General features: G+C 43.1%; 1 protein-coding gene across 1 annotated transcript in view; it reads right to left on the bottom strand.

Moving 5' to 3' along the window:
- Positions 1 to 2,622: 2,622 nt before the first annotated feature.
- LOC139414196 (mitogen-activated protein kinase kinase kinase 12-like) overlaps positions 2,623 to 14,954 on the bottom strand; it is an 80,471-nt gene continuing 68,139 nt past the window's right edge. Inside the window, exons 9-16 of the mRNA XM_071162083.1 lie at positions 9,552 to 9,668; positions 9,227 to 9,355; positions 8,691 to 8,933; positions 7,936 to 8,126; positions 7,320 to 7,591; positions 7,048 to 7,115; positions 6,600 to 6,894; positions 2,623 to 3,113 (exon numbers count right to left, since the gene is read on the bottom strand). Coding sequence (XP_071018184.1) covers positions 3,096 to 3,113; positions 6,600 to 6,894; positions 7,048 to 7,115; positions 7,320 to 7,591; positions 7,936 to 8,126; positions 8,691 to 8,933; positions 9,227 to 9,355; positions 9,552 to 9,668 — 1,333 coding nt within the window. The 3' untranslated portion in view covers positions 2,623 to 3,095. The remainder of the gene's footprint in view (positions 3,114 to 6,599; positions 6,895 to 7,047; positions 7,116 to 7,319; positions 7,592 to 7,935; positions 8,127 to 8,690; positions 8,934 to 9,226; positions 9,356 to 9,551; positions 9,669 to 14,954) is intronic.

The raw sequence follows: 14,954 nt of genomic DNA, 5'->3' as shown, positions 1-14,954 counted from the left end.
ACTTCTCAGTTCCTATGCTTCCTGGCTGATGTTTTGGTCACTTTTGAATGCTGGCGGTGCTTTCACTCTAGTGGTAGCATGAGACGGAGTCTACAACCCACACAAGTGGCTCAGGTAGTGCAGCTCATTCGGGATGGCACATCAATGAGAGCTGTGGCAAGAAGGTTTGCTGTGTCTGTCAGCGTAGTGTCCAGAGCATGGAGGCGCTACCAGGAGACAGGCCACTACATCAGGAGATGTAGAGGAGGCGGTAGGAGGGCAACAACCCAGCGGCAGGACCGCTACCTCCGCCTTTGTGCAAGGAGGAGCAGGAGGAGCACTGCCAGAGCCCTGCAAAATGACCTCCAGCAGGCCACAAATGTGCATGTGTCTGCTCAAACGGTCAGAAACAGACTCCATGAGGGTGGTATGAGGGCCCGACGTCCACAGGTGGGGGTTGTGCTTACAGCCCAATACCATGCAGGACGTTTTTCATTTGCCAGAGAATACCAAGATTGGCAAATTCGCCACTGGCGCCCTGTGCTCTTCACAGATGAAAGCAGGTTCACACTGAGCACATGTGACAGACATGACTGTCTGGAGACGCCGTGGAGAACGTTCTGCTGCCTGCAACATCCTCCAGCATGACCGGTTTAGGGGTGGGTCAGTCATGGTGTGGGGTGGCATTTCTTTGGGGGGCCGCAGAGGTAGCCTGACTGCCATTAGGTACCGAGATGAGATCCTCAGACCCCTTGTGAGACCATATGCTGGTGCGGTTGGCCCTGGGTTCCTCCTAATGCAAGAAAATGCATTGTGGCTGCAGTGTGTCAGCAGTTCCTGCAAGAGGAAGGCATTGATGCTATGCTATGAGCACATCTGGGACATCATGTCTCGCTCCATCCACCGGGCCAGTCCATAGCATCAATGCCTTCCTCTTGCCACGTTGCACCACAGACTGTCCAGGACTTGGCGGATGCTTTAGTCCAGGTCTGGGAGGAGATCCCTCAGGAGACCATCCGCCACCTCATCAGGAGCATGCCCAGGCGTTGTAGGGAGGTCATACAGGCACGTGGAGGCCACACACTACTGAGCCTCATTTTGACTTGTTTTAAGGACATTACATCAAAGTTGGATCAGCCTGTAGTGTGGTTTTCCACTTTAATTTTGAGTGTGACTCCAAATCCAGACCTCCATGGGTTGATACATTTGATTTCCATTTATAATTTTTGTGATTTTGTTGTCGGCACATTCAACTATGTAAAGAAAAAAGTATTTAATAAGAATATTTCATTCATTCAGATGATGTGTTATTTTAGTGTTCCCTTAATTTTTTTGAGCAGTGTATTTGGATTGGGAGAGGGTGATTCCACCATATTTCTTACAGCAGTCCTTTCCTTTTCAATCCAAGAAGGGAAGTGAACAAGTGCGCATTTAGTTGATAAGGATTTAGAAATCGGGACACAACCTTAGCTGACAAGAAAGTAACTAGTTGACAGACAACTAGTTAGTTTAAGAACAAACTAGTCTGCTACTCGTGAGTGGTAGATTTCCTTTTTTCTATAGATTCTGTTTCTATGGGTGATTAAGTCCCTTTGATCTGAACCTCATGCTCTGACTAACATCTGCATTTGGACAAAAATACAAGTACAACCCATACATATTATATTACAACCATGCTTTAGTGATCTGATCTAGGATCTTGACACTTGTAGATGGTAATGCAAATGGTCGGTGACTGAGGCTTCGTCTCGAATGGCACACTATTTCCTATGAAGTGCACTACTTTTGACCCAGAGCTGTGGGGATTAGGGTGCCATTTGAGATTTTACCTGAGTTTTTGTTCTCAATGGTATCCTAGTACGTAGTATTGCATTTTAATACAGTATAAAGACTGCAATACCAAATAAATACAATGGTTAATCAACAAAAACAAGTGCGGTCAGACCCTGAAAGAAAGGGGCTGTAGTTTTAGTTTACTCCACAGTGCAGTCAGGGGAATGATTCAGAGTTAGTGTACATATTGCTTGGTGTTGTTCATTATCTATTATTTTTCTGTTCTCTTCAACCTGTCTAATGCCATAGAAATATAATTATTAGATTTCTATGCTTATTAATGCCCTGTAATCATCATCATCATCATCAACAGCATCCGGTATCAGACCAATAGAATATCTGTTCAGGGCCATGTTCAGTAGGCAAACATTGAATGGTTCAGATAGAAATGTCATGCATAGAGCTGACATGATTCATTTGTTCTACATGTCAGAGAGGTATGTATGTTCTACATAATCTATTTATATCTGAAATATCCACAATGTTGTGCCCTGAATGCACCTGAGTTCTGTTGTCTGGTACAATTCAATAGCGCCCTCTAGTGTAAAACATTAGTCAGCACCATTAGATGATCCAGTCTCACATTTCAACTCTTACAAATGTTTGTTAATTGACAAATTGTCCCAAGAGGTCCAAATATTTACATACAGTTGATGTTACATTAAATAAAATACAGATTGTATAAAAAAAAGTTGGACAAGAAAATCCCTGATGAAAAACATTTATAAATACATGTGAAAATGTAAAGAAGAATGTAAACATTGATTCTCTAATACCCAATAAATAAATTAAACGACACTCAGTGCACAATCCTTGTGAGGAAACAAAATATTTTGGACATTAAATAATCAGTACCAATCAAGTAAACAAAGTGCAGATGCCTCTCTGACAATGTTGACATATAATCTGAATGGGAGACTTTACATAGAATAGATAATAAAGTATGACAATATTTGGACAAAATATAGAAGTAAGAAACAACGGATAGTGAAAGAACAACGGATAGTGAAATAATCACTATAACATGTAGAAGTTACATCTGTAGTATGGTGTTGCAGAGGTACCTGTAGGTGAGGTGAGTTGGCTTGTTGAAGTGTTTTTGCAAGGCTGGGACTGGGAAGTGAGAGAAGGGAGGTTGAAGTAAGGGGGTTTGGTTGGCTGTACATAGGCCTGTCCAGGAGACTGGGGCTGAGGGGGGGGGGGCTGGCCTCCTCACTAGTTGGTGCTTGGGGGCCTATGGGGCTGGGGCTCTGTGCAGCCTGAGTAGCTCAGCACTGTCACACTCAGTCATCATACAGGCCCTGGGGTGAGGTGGAGAGGCAGAGTTAGAGGATGGCAATGGGCATTACTGCATTGTTATTAATACAGTTTTCCTAGCCATTGATTAAATACATATTTCCCTCATCAATCTACACACAATACCCCATAATGACAAAGCGATTACAGGCTTTTTGAAATCTTAGCAAATTATACTTATTTACATAAGTATTCAGACCCTTTGCTATGAGACTCAAAATTGAGCTCAGGTGCATCCTGTTTCCATTGATCATCCTTGAGATGTTTCTACAACTTGATTGGAGTCAACCTGTGGTAAATTCAATTCCTTGGACATGATTTGGAAAGGCACACACCTGTCTATATAAAAGGTCCCACAGTTGACAGTGCATGTCAGAGCAAAAACCAAGCCATGAGGTCGAAGGAATTGTCCGTAGACCTCAGAGACAGGATTGTGTCGAGTCACAGATTTGGGGAAGGGTACCAAGACATTTCTGCAGCATTGAAGATCCCCAAGAACACAGTGGCCTCCAAATGGAAGAAGTTTGGAACCACCAAGACTCTTCCTAGAGACCTCAGACTGGGACGAAGGTTCACCTTCCAAATGCAAAGCACACAGCCAAGACAACACAAGAGTAGCTTTGGGACAAGTCTCTGAACGTCCTTGAGTATCACAGCTAGAGCCCAGACTTGAACCCGATTGAACATCTCTGGAGAGTAAAGGTCGACCGATTAATTGGAATGGCCGATTTCAAGTTTTCATAACAATCGTTAAATCAGCATTTTTGGACACAATCATGGCCGATTACATTGCACTCCGTGGAGACTGCGTGGCAGGCTGACTACCTGTTATGTGAGTGCAGCAAGGAGCCAAGGTAAGGTGCTAGCTAGCATTAAACGTATCTTATAAAAAACAATCAATCGTAACATAATCACTAGTTACCTACACATGGTTGACGATAGTTTACCTAGCTTGTCCTGCATTGCATATAATCGATGAGGTGCCTGTTAATTTATCATTGAATCATAGCCTACTTCGCCAAACGGGTGATTTAACAAGCGCATTCGCGAAAAAAGCAATGTCGTTGCACCAATGTGTACCTAACCATAACATCAACGCCTTTCTTAAAATCAATACACAAGTATATATTTTTAAACCTGCATATTTAGTTCATATTGCCTGCTAACATGAATTTATTTTAACTAGGGAAATTGTGTCACTTCTCTTGCGTTCTGTGCAACAGAGTCAGGGTATATGCAGCAGTTTGGGCCGCCTGGCTCGTTGCGAACTGTGTGAAGACTATTTGTTCCAAACAAAGACAGCCAACTTTGCTAAACGGGGGATGATTTAACAAAGCGCATTTGCAGGAAAAAATCCACAATCGTTGCACGAATGTACCTAACCATAAACATCAATGCCTTTCTTAAAATCAATACACAGGAGTATATATTTTTAAACCTGCATATTTAGTTTTAAAAAGTCCAGGTTAGCAGGCAATATTAAATTAGGGAAATTGTGTCACTTCTCTTGCGTTCTGTGCAACAGAGTCAGGGTATATGCAGCAGTTTGGGCCGCCTGGCTCGTTGCGAACTGTGTGAAGACTATTTGTTCCAAACAAAGACAGCCAACTTTGCTAAACGGGGGATGATTTAACAAAGCGCATTTGCAGGAAAAAATCCACAATCGTTGCACGAATGTACCTAACCATAAACATCAATGCCTTTCTTAAAATCAATACACAGGAGTATATATTTTTAAACCTGCATATTTAGTTTTAAAAAGTCCAGGTTAGCAGGCAATATTAAATTAGGGAAATTGTGTCACTTCTCTTGCGTTCATTGCACGCAGAGTATATGGAACAGTTTGGGCCGCCTGGCTCGTTGCGAACTAATTTGCCAGAATTTTACGTAATTATGACATAACATTGAAGGTTGCGCAATGTAACAGGAATATTTAGACATATTGATGACATCCGCAAGATAAAATAAGGAACGGTTCCGTATTTCACTGAAATAATAAACGTTTTATTTTCGAAATGATAGTTTCCGGATTTGACCATATTAATGACCTAAGGCTCGTATTTCTGTGTGTTATTATGTTAGAATTAAGTCTATGATTTGATATTTGATAGAGCAGCGTTTCAATCGGTGACATCGTTCGCCCTGAGCCCTGGAAGTAGTTGTTCCCCTTGCTCTGCAAGGGCCGTGGTTTTTGTGGAGCGATGGGTAACGATGCTTCGAGGGTGGCTGTTCTCGATGTGTTCCTGGTTTGAGCCCAGGTAGGGGCGAGGAGAGGGATGGAAGCTATACTGTTACACTGGCAATACTAAAGTGCCTATAAGAACATCCAATAGTCAAAGGTATATGAAATTCAAATGGTATAGAGAGAAATTGTCCTATAATTCCTATAATAACTATAACCTAAAACTTCTTACCTGGGAATATTGAAGACTCATTAAAAGGAACGACCAGCTTTCATATGTTCTCAAGCAAGGAACTTTAACATTAGCTTTTTTACATGGCACATACTCCACTTTTACTTTTTTCTCCAACACTTTATTTAAACCAAATTGAACATGTTTCATTATTTATTTGAGGCTAAATTGATTTTATTGATGTATTATATTAGAATAAATGTGTTCATTCAGTATTGTTGTAATTGTCATTATTACAAATAAATAAATAAAAATCGGCAGATTAATTGGTATCTGCTTTTTTTGGTCCTCCAATAATCGGTATCGGCGTTGAAAATTTGCGTCGGGCCAGTTATGGTCGCGTCGGGCCAGTTATCTTTGATAAGTAGCTAGCTGGTTGCTAGCTAGCTAGTTATCTCCCATGCCAATTTCTAATATCTGACTTACTCGTAAATATGAAGATATTTCTTAATGAAAGTTAACTGGCTAGCACATCAAGGTTTGTGACATTAGCTATTCCCAGTTAGATCATGTGTTTTCACTTATTTATTGCATCTGCATGCTTGTTGCGTTCTCCCTGGTGCACTTGTTTGTTCGTGAGCTGGCTGCTCATTCTAAATAGTATAATCTAATCTGTTCAAAACAGTGGCATCATGTGACATGCAAAAGTGAAATAAGCATATTTATGCTGTTGTTCAAATGCACAGATCACTTTGAATATCTTTTCAAATAAACTACCGGTAGTTTGAAAACTTGCCATATTTCTGTCATGCTGCTTTGTTGACAACTTCAACCACGACCACCCCCCACGCCCATACACCCAGCCAATCAGCGGCCGCCACTGGTCCCTACACAAGAGCCAAATCCAAATGTAGACCTATATTCTGTTATAGGGATGGCAGCCTTAATGATCAGAGCATGCATTATGATCAGGATTTCGGCTCATCATTTCTCATCGATTATTACTAAACATAACAGTTCTCATGGTAACCTTACCATAGTTCTAGTTGTCACGGTAACACTTTGTCATAGTTCTAGTTGTTACAGTATCCCACCTCATAGTTCTACAGTTCCCAGAGTAACCCTGTCCCTACCTACCTCATAGTTCTGCTCTGAATTGAGCTCGGTCTTGACCTGGCGGATGGTGGCCTCCTCTGATAGGCCTTCGGCTGGGTCAAGGGTAGGGTCGACAGAGATCTCCGACCCCTGGGACAGAAGGTCGTCGCTCTTGTCATCCAGCCGCTCATCCGTGTTGGTGCTGACCACGTCGAGCGTGCCACTGTGGGAGTGGTCACTGGTGTTGCCCTCCTCTCCGTCCGACACGGACACTGGTGACAGGTTCTCAGAGCTGAAGGTGGACAGGGACTGGCACTTGTTGATGCTCACTGGCCGACTGCATGGGGAAGAGAGGAAATAGATTAAATAATGGGGCTCTCAATAACTCAGACACAAGCTCTTTTTATCACACCAAGAAGTTTTCCTGCTGGACTATATACTATAGAATCTTGACTAAATACACTATAATGTATAAGATGTATATTCTCACCGTCTCCGTGGTAACTCCACCTCCCTGTTCACCTCCCCTTCCTCTTCCTCTGACGACACACCACATCTCTGGAGGAGACATGGAAGAGATATGATGAGACTTAGAAAGGGATCAGCTTCATCTTACAGCTATTTCTCTCAATTGATTTGGCACATGGTCAGAATGTTTTTAGGAAAAGAACCAGCACCAGCACATTACAGAAAATGCACCACAGACAAACATATTTTTTTCTGGCCCAGCATCTTTATTTTTTACAACTGTGGCAGATCTACCTGTTTGCGTGTGACTTGTTTCCGGTAGAGCAGTGCTGCAGGTGTGAGATAGCACCTGGATGACCTTATGATTCCCGTCTCCTCCTCCTCATCCTGGGGTATTCTCCCTGGGCCTCCCAGCATCGACCCCCTCCCTGCTGTCGCCTCCCTCCCACAGGGCGAATCTGGGCTACTGGAGAACGGGATGGAGGCCGCGTCCTCGCTGGGGGTGTCACTACGCATTGGGGTCTCTGTCTGATCGTCTGTCCCTACTCCACCTCGACCTCCTCCACCTGCAAGTCATTCATACCAACCAGCATCAGTTTCCTTATTTCCTAAACACAGAAGGACTATACACTGTAGATGTTGTGTTATGGTGTATTTTTTAACAAATGTCTGTCTGATCATGTCTTGTGATTTATGTCCTGTGACTGAAGTGATGTAGGTGATATATTATGGATGCATCCCAAATAGCATCCTATTCCCTTATCGTGCACCACCATACGTCTCTAGTCAAAAGTAGTGCACTTACGTAGGCAATAGGTTGCAATTTGGGATACAACCTATACGTACGCCATGTATCCCTGTATATTACCAGCAAATTTCCCTATGGGACATTATTATAACTATTCATCACCTCTTCCTCCCAGGCCAGCAGAGGCGCTCTGGCTGCCCCCTCTCTCCAGGCCGGGCTTCTCCTGTCCCTTGCGGCGGCCCTCTGCCTCCAGATCGGTGGAGATAAGGTCTGGGCTGGACGAGGACATCTTCAGCAGCAGGTCATGTTGGAGACCTCTCAGGGCTGCGCTGGGGTCCAGGTGCTGCTTGCTGCTGGGGGGGGGGGGGGTACATCTTTATTGTGAGCACTGAAGGCCGATTTGAGGATAGTTGTCAATGTACACTGAGTGTACAAAATATTAACTTTCCATGACAGACTGTCCAGGTGAATCCAGGAGAAAGCTAAGATCCCTTATTGATGTCACTTGTTAAATCCACTTCAAATCAGTGTAGATGAAGGGAAGGAGACCAGTTAAATAAGGATTTTTAAGTCTTGAGACAATTGAGACGGATTGTGTATGTGTGCCATTCAGAGGGTGAAGCACCACCAGTTTGTGTTAAGAACTGCAACGCTACTGGGTTTTTCACACTCAACAGTTTCCTGTGTGTTTCAAGAATGGTCCACCACTGAAATGACATCCAGCCAACTAGACACAACTGTGGGAAGCATTGGAATCAACATCGGCCAACATCCCTGTGGAACTCTTTCGACACCTTGTAGAGTCCATGCTACAACAAATTGTGTCTGTTCTGAGGGAAAATGGGGGTTGGGGGGGATGGGGTGCAACTCAATATTAGGAAGGTGTTCTTAATGTTTTGTGCACTCAGTGTAGATACCTGGGTGTGGAGGTGGTGGTGGTCAGTGACAAAGTATTAGCCAAGCCCAGGTTAGAGGACAGGGCTGCCTTCAGCCCAGCCAGGTCTCCACTGCTGCCCTTCCCTGCCTTCCTGTAGCGGGGCTTGGCCCGACGCGACCTCCCCGGGGACGTGGAGCCCTTCTGGGGGCAAGAGGGGATGGTCACCTGGGTCATGGAGGAGTCCAGTTTGGGGAGGATCACCTCTGACTTCAGCAGGTCTGGCCTACTGGAACACACAGTGAGTAAAGTCTACAGTACACTCAGTACACTGAATAAATAAAGTCAAAGTCAAGTTAAGAGAAATAGATGCACCTACAGCCTTTCTCCTTGTATCCAAATAAACAATATACAGTGAGGGCTCAAACTGTACATGCTTACGACCAGTAATAATACATAATAACTGTATGCCTAGTAAGTGTTACATGTTTTTAATTCAAAACACATGTATACAGACAGGGATTGAATGTGTGGGATTAGTGAGTGTGAATGGTTCAATGGTTTCCCCCTCAGTCTCACCTCTTGGTGTGAGAGGCCAGTTTCTGAGGTATGTTGATGAGTTTCTCCGTGGAGTTGGATGAGCGTTCTTGTCTGGAGCTGTGGTTTTTGACGCATACTGGATACTTCTTATCCAGGGAATGCTCCCTCCTGGGAGACACACACACAACAGCATTCATTAATTCATTACTTGGCCACAATAAACATATCACAAATGTCTGTATTATGTATTACATTATGTCTGCTATTCCCTCTCCCTGTATGTGTCTTTGGCAGATGAGCATGAATATTGTACACACAGGTAGATATTGATTGTAAGGTGTGCAACAATAAATATGATTATTACTTGAGTAGCTCTTTCTCCTTGAGTTCCAGCTGTAGCATGACAGCATTGAGCTCCATGTAGAGGTTGTTGGCTCTGTCCAGTTTCCTCTCGTAGTGCTCACGGATGTCCAGGGCATGCCTGAGATGGAGAGAGAGAGAATGGAACGGGACGGACGGGGTTAAAACATGGGGTACAGCTAGCCATTAATTTGATGTATGCAAAGGCGCAATGAACAAAATTGGGAGCAACATCAACAACATCATTGGACAGCCATAAACAACACACACAGTACAGCTTTTGCTGTATGTTGATACGTACAGTAAGTCGGAAGTTCACATACACCTTAGCCAAATACATTTAAACTCAGTTTCACAATTCCTGACATTTAATCCATGTAAAAAATCCCTGAAATTCCCTGACCCACAATAAATTGGGTAAATTTTGACACATTCCTCCTGACAGATCTGGTGTAACTGAGTCAGGTTTTATAGGCCTCCTTGCACGCACATGCTTTTTCATTTCTGCCCATGATCTATAGGATTGCGGTCGGGGCTTTGTGATGGCCACTCCAATACCTTGACTTTGTTGTCCTTAAGCTATTTTTCCACAACTTTGGATGTATGCTTGGGGTCATCGTCCATTTGGAAGATCCATTTGTAAATCAAGCTTTAACTTCCTGACTGATCTATTGAGATGTTGCTTCAATATATTCACACAACTTTCCATCCTCATGATGCCATCTATTTTGTGAAGTGCACCAGTACCTCCTGCAGCAAAGCACCCCCACAACATGATGCTGCCACCCCCGTGCTTCACGGTTGCGATGGTGTTCGTTGGCTTGCAAGCCTCCCCCTTTTTCCTCCAAACATAACAATGGTAAAATTGACCAAACAGTTCTATTTTTGTTTCATCAGACCATAGGACATTTCTCCAAAAAGTACAATCTTTGTCCCCATGTGCATTTGCAAACCATAGTCTGGCTTTTTTATGGCGGTTTTGGAGCAGTGGCTTTTTCTTTGCAGAGTGGCCTTTCAGGTTATGTCGATATAGGACTCGTTTTACTGTGGATATCGATACTTTTGTACCTGTTTCCTCCAGCATCTTCACAAGGTCCTTTGCTGTTGTTCTGGGATTGATTTCCACTTTTTGCACCAAAGTATGTTCATCTCTAGGAGGTAGAGATGTTTCCGCCTTCCTGAGCAGTATGACGGCAGCGTGGTCCCATGGTGTTTATACTTGCGTACTATTGTTTGTACAGATGAGTGTGGTACCTTCAGGTGTTTGGAAATTGCTCCCAAGAATGAACCAGACTTGTGGATGTCTAGAATTTTGTTTCTGAGGTCTTGGCTGATTTCTTTGGATTTTCCCATGATGTCAAGCAAAGAGGCACTGAGTGTGAAGGTAGGCCTTGAAATACATCCACAGGTACACCTCCAATTGACTCAAATTATGTCAATTAGCCTATCAGAAGCTTCTAAAGCCATGACATAATTTTCGGGAATTTTCCAAGCTGTTTAAAGGCACAGTCAACTTGGCGCATGTAAACTTCTGACCCACTGGAATTGTGATACAGTGAATTATAAGTTAAATAATCTGTCTGTAAACCATTGTTGGAAAAATGACTTGTGTTTTGCACAAAGTAGATGTCCTAACCGACTTGCCAAATCTATAGTTTGTCAAAACAAGAAATTTGTGGAGTGGTTGAAAAACAAGTTTTAAACATCCTACTTCAACTGTATGTATGTAGCTATATATGTACAGTGTATTCGGAAAGTATTCAGAACCCTTGACTTGTCCACATTTTGTTACGGTACAGACTTATTCTAAAATGGATTACATTATATTTTTTCTGCTCAATCTACACACAATACTCCATTATGAAAAAGCAAAAACAGATTTTTGGAAATGTTTGCTAATTTATAAAAACAAAACTGAAATATCACATTTACATAAGTATTCAGACCCTTTACACAGTACTTTGTTGAAGTACCCTTGGCATCTATTACAGCCTCAAGTCTTCTTGGTTGTGACGCTACAAGCTTGGCACACCTGTATTTGGGGAGTTTCTCCCATTCTTTTCTGCAGGTCCTCTCAAGCTCTGTCAGGATGGATGGGAGGGGGGAGTCGATGCACAGCTATTTTCTGGTTTCTTCAGAGATGTTCACTTGGGTTCAAGTCTGGGGTCTGGCTGGGCCACTTAAAGACATTCAGAGACTTGTCCTGAAGCCACTCCTGTGTTGTCTTGGCTGTGTGCTTAGGGTCGTTGTCCTGTTGGAAGGTGAACCTTTGCCCCAGAGCTCTGAGCACTTTGGAGCAGGTTTACATCAAGGATCTATCTGTACTTTGCTCCGTTCATCTCTCCCTAGATCCTGATTAGTCTCCCAGTCCCTGCCACTGAAAAATATCCCCACAGGATGATACTGCCACCACCATAATTCACCATAGGAATGGTGGCAGGTTTCCTCCATACGTGACTCTTGGCATTCAGGCCAAATAGTTCAATTTTGGATCTCATGGTCTGAGTGTCTTTAGGTGCCTTTTGGCAAACTCTAAGTGGGCAGTCATGTGCCTGTTACTGAGGAGTGGCTTCCGTCTGGCCACTCTACCTAAAGGCCCGATTGGAAGGTTCTCCACAGAGGAACTCTGAAGCTCTGTCAGAGTGACCGTCGGGTTCTTGGTCACATCCCTGACCAAGGCCCTTCTCCCGAATTGCTCAGTTTGGCCGGGCAGCCAGCTCTAGGAAGAATCTTGGTGTTTCCAAACGTCTTCCATTTAAGAATGTTGGAGGCCACTGTGTTCTTGGGGTCCTGCTGCAGACATTTTTAGGTACCCTTCCCCAGATCGGTGCATCGACACAATCCTGTCTCGGAGCTCTACAGACAATTCCTTCGACCTCATGGTTTGTTATTTGCTCTGACATGCACTGTCAACTGTGAGACCTTATATAGACAGGTGTGTGCCTTTCCAAATCATGTCCAATCAATTGAATTTACCACAGGTTGACTCCAATCAAGTTCTAAAAATATCTCGAAGACGATCAATGGAAACAGGATGCACCTGAGCTCAATTTTGAGTCTCGTAAATAAGGTATTTCAGTTTTTTATTTTTAATACATTTCGAAACATTTCGAAAAAACTGTTTTCACTTTGCATTTAGTGGGGTATGGTGTGCAGATTGCTGAGGATTTATTTTTATTTAACAAAATGTGGAAAAAGTCACAGGGTCTGAAAAATTTCCGAAGGCACTGCATAGTATGTATAGTGGCAAGAAAAAGTATGTGAACCCTTTGGAATTACCTGGATTGGTCATACAATTTGATCTGATCTTCATCTAAGTCATAACAATAGATAAACACTGTCTGTTTAAACTAATAACACACAAACAATTACATGTTTTGTTTGAATGTCTTTATTGAACACGTTGTGTAAACATTCACAGTGCAGGGTGGAAAAAGTAAGTGAACCCTTGGATTTAATAACTGGTTGACTCTCTTTTGGCAGCAATAACCTCATCCATTTGTTTTCTGTAGTTGCAGATCAGACCTGCACAACTGTCAGGAGGAATTTTGGACCATTCCTCTTTGCAAACTGTTTAATTTCAGCAATATTCTTTGGATGTCTGGTGTGAACTGCTCTCTTGAGGTCATGCAACAGCATCTCAATCGGGTTGAGATCAGGACTGGGCCACGCCAGAAGGCGTATTTTCTTCTGTTAAAGCCATTCTGTTGTTGATTTAGTTTTGGGTCATTGTCCTGTCCTATTGAGCTTCAATTGGCGGACAGATAGCCTTACATTCTCCTGCAAAATGTCTTGATAAACTTGGGAAATCTGTCCAGGCCCTGAGGCAGCAAAGCAGCCCTAAACCATGATGCTCCCTCCACCATATTGTACAGTTGAGATGAGGTTTTGATGTTGGTGTGTTGTGTCTTTTTTTTCTCCACACATATTGTTGTGTGTTCCTTCCAAACAGCTCAACTTTAGTTTCATCTGTCCACAGAATATTTTGCTTTTACAGTTGACTGATGAACATCAAGGCTTTTAGAGATTATTTTGTAACCCTTTCCAGCTTCATGGAAGTCAACAATTCTTAATCTTAGGTCTTTTGAAATCTTTGAGGCATGGTTCAAATCGAGCAATGCTTCCTGTGAATAGCAAACTCAAATTTTGTGAGTGTTTTTGATAGGGCAGGGAAGCTCTAACCAACATCTCTAATCTCGTCTCATTGATTGGACTCCAGGTTAGCTGACTCCTGACTCCAATTAGCTTTTGGAGAAGTCATTAGCCTAGGGGTTCACATAATTTAAACATTCACAGTGTAGGTTGGAAAAAGTATGTGTTCAATATAGACAAGAAAAATACAATCATTTGTGTGTTATTAGTTTAAGCACACTGTGTTTGTCTATTGTTGTGACTTAGATGAAGATCAAATCCAATTTCATGACCAATCTATGCAGGAATCCAGGTAATTCCAAAGGGTTCACATACTTTTTTTTATTTTCTTACCACTTTTTTCTCCCCAATTTTGTGGTACCCAATTGGTAGTTTATACAGTCTTGTCTCATCGCTGCTCGGGAGAAGCGAAGGTCGAGAGCCATGCGTCCTCTGAAACACAACCCAACCTGCTTATTGACACAACGCACATCCAACCCGGAAGCCAGCCGCACCAATGTGTCTGAGGAAACACCGTACACCTGGCGACCTGGTCAGCGTGCACTGCGCACGGCCTGCCAGACAAGGATATCCCTGCCGGCCAAACCCTTCCTAAACCGGACGATGCTGGGCCAACTGTGCGTCGCCCCGGCTGCGACAGAGCCTGGGCTCGAACCCAGAATCTCTGGTGGCACAGCTTGCACTGCGATGCAGTGCCTTAGTCCACTGCACCACCCGGGAGGTCCACATACTTTTCTTGACACTGTATGGATGCATGTAGCTATGTAGAGTGGGGAGAACAAGTATTTGATACACTGCCGATTTTGAAGGTTTTCCTACTTACAAAGCATGTAGAGGTCTGTCATTTTTATCATAGGTACACTTTGGGGCGGCAGGGTAGCCTAGTGGTTAGAGCGTTGCAAGTTCAAACCCCCGAGCTGACAAGGTACAAATCTGTCGTTCTGCCCCTGAACAGGCAGTTCCTAGGCCTTCATTGAAAATAATTTGTTCTTAACTGACTTGCCTAGTTAAATAAAGGTAAAATAAATTTAACTGTGAGAGACGGAATTTAAAACAAAAATCAAGAAAATCACATTGTATGTAAGAAATTAATTAGCATTTTATTGCATGACATAAGCATTTGATCACCTACCAACCAGTAAGAATTACGGCTCTCACAGACCTGTTAGTTTTTCTTTAAGAATCCCTCCTGTTCTCCACCTGTATTAACTGCACCTGTTTGAACTAGTTACCTGTATAAAAGACACCTGTCCAC

The sequence above is a fragment of the Oncorhynchus clarkii genome, chromosome 7, assembly GCF_045791955.1.
Source record: "Oncorhynchus clarkii lewisi isolate Uvic-CL-2024 chromosome 7, UVic_Ocla_1.0, whole genome shotgun sequence".
NCBI classification, from domain to species: domain Eukaryota; kingdom Metazoa; phylum Chordata; class Actinopteri; order Salmoniformes; family Salmonidae; genus Oncorhynchus; species Oncorhynchus clarkii.
The sequence above is the reverse complement of the archived record's forward strand: the minus strand, read 5'-3'. Positions and strand labels throughout refer to the sequence as shown.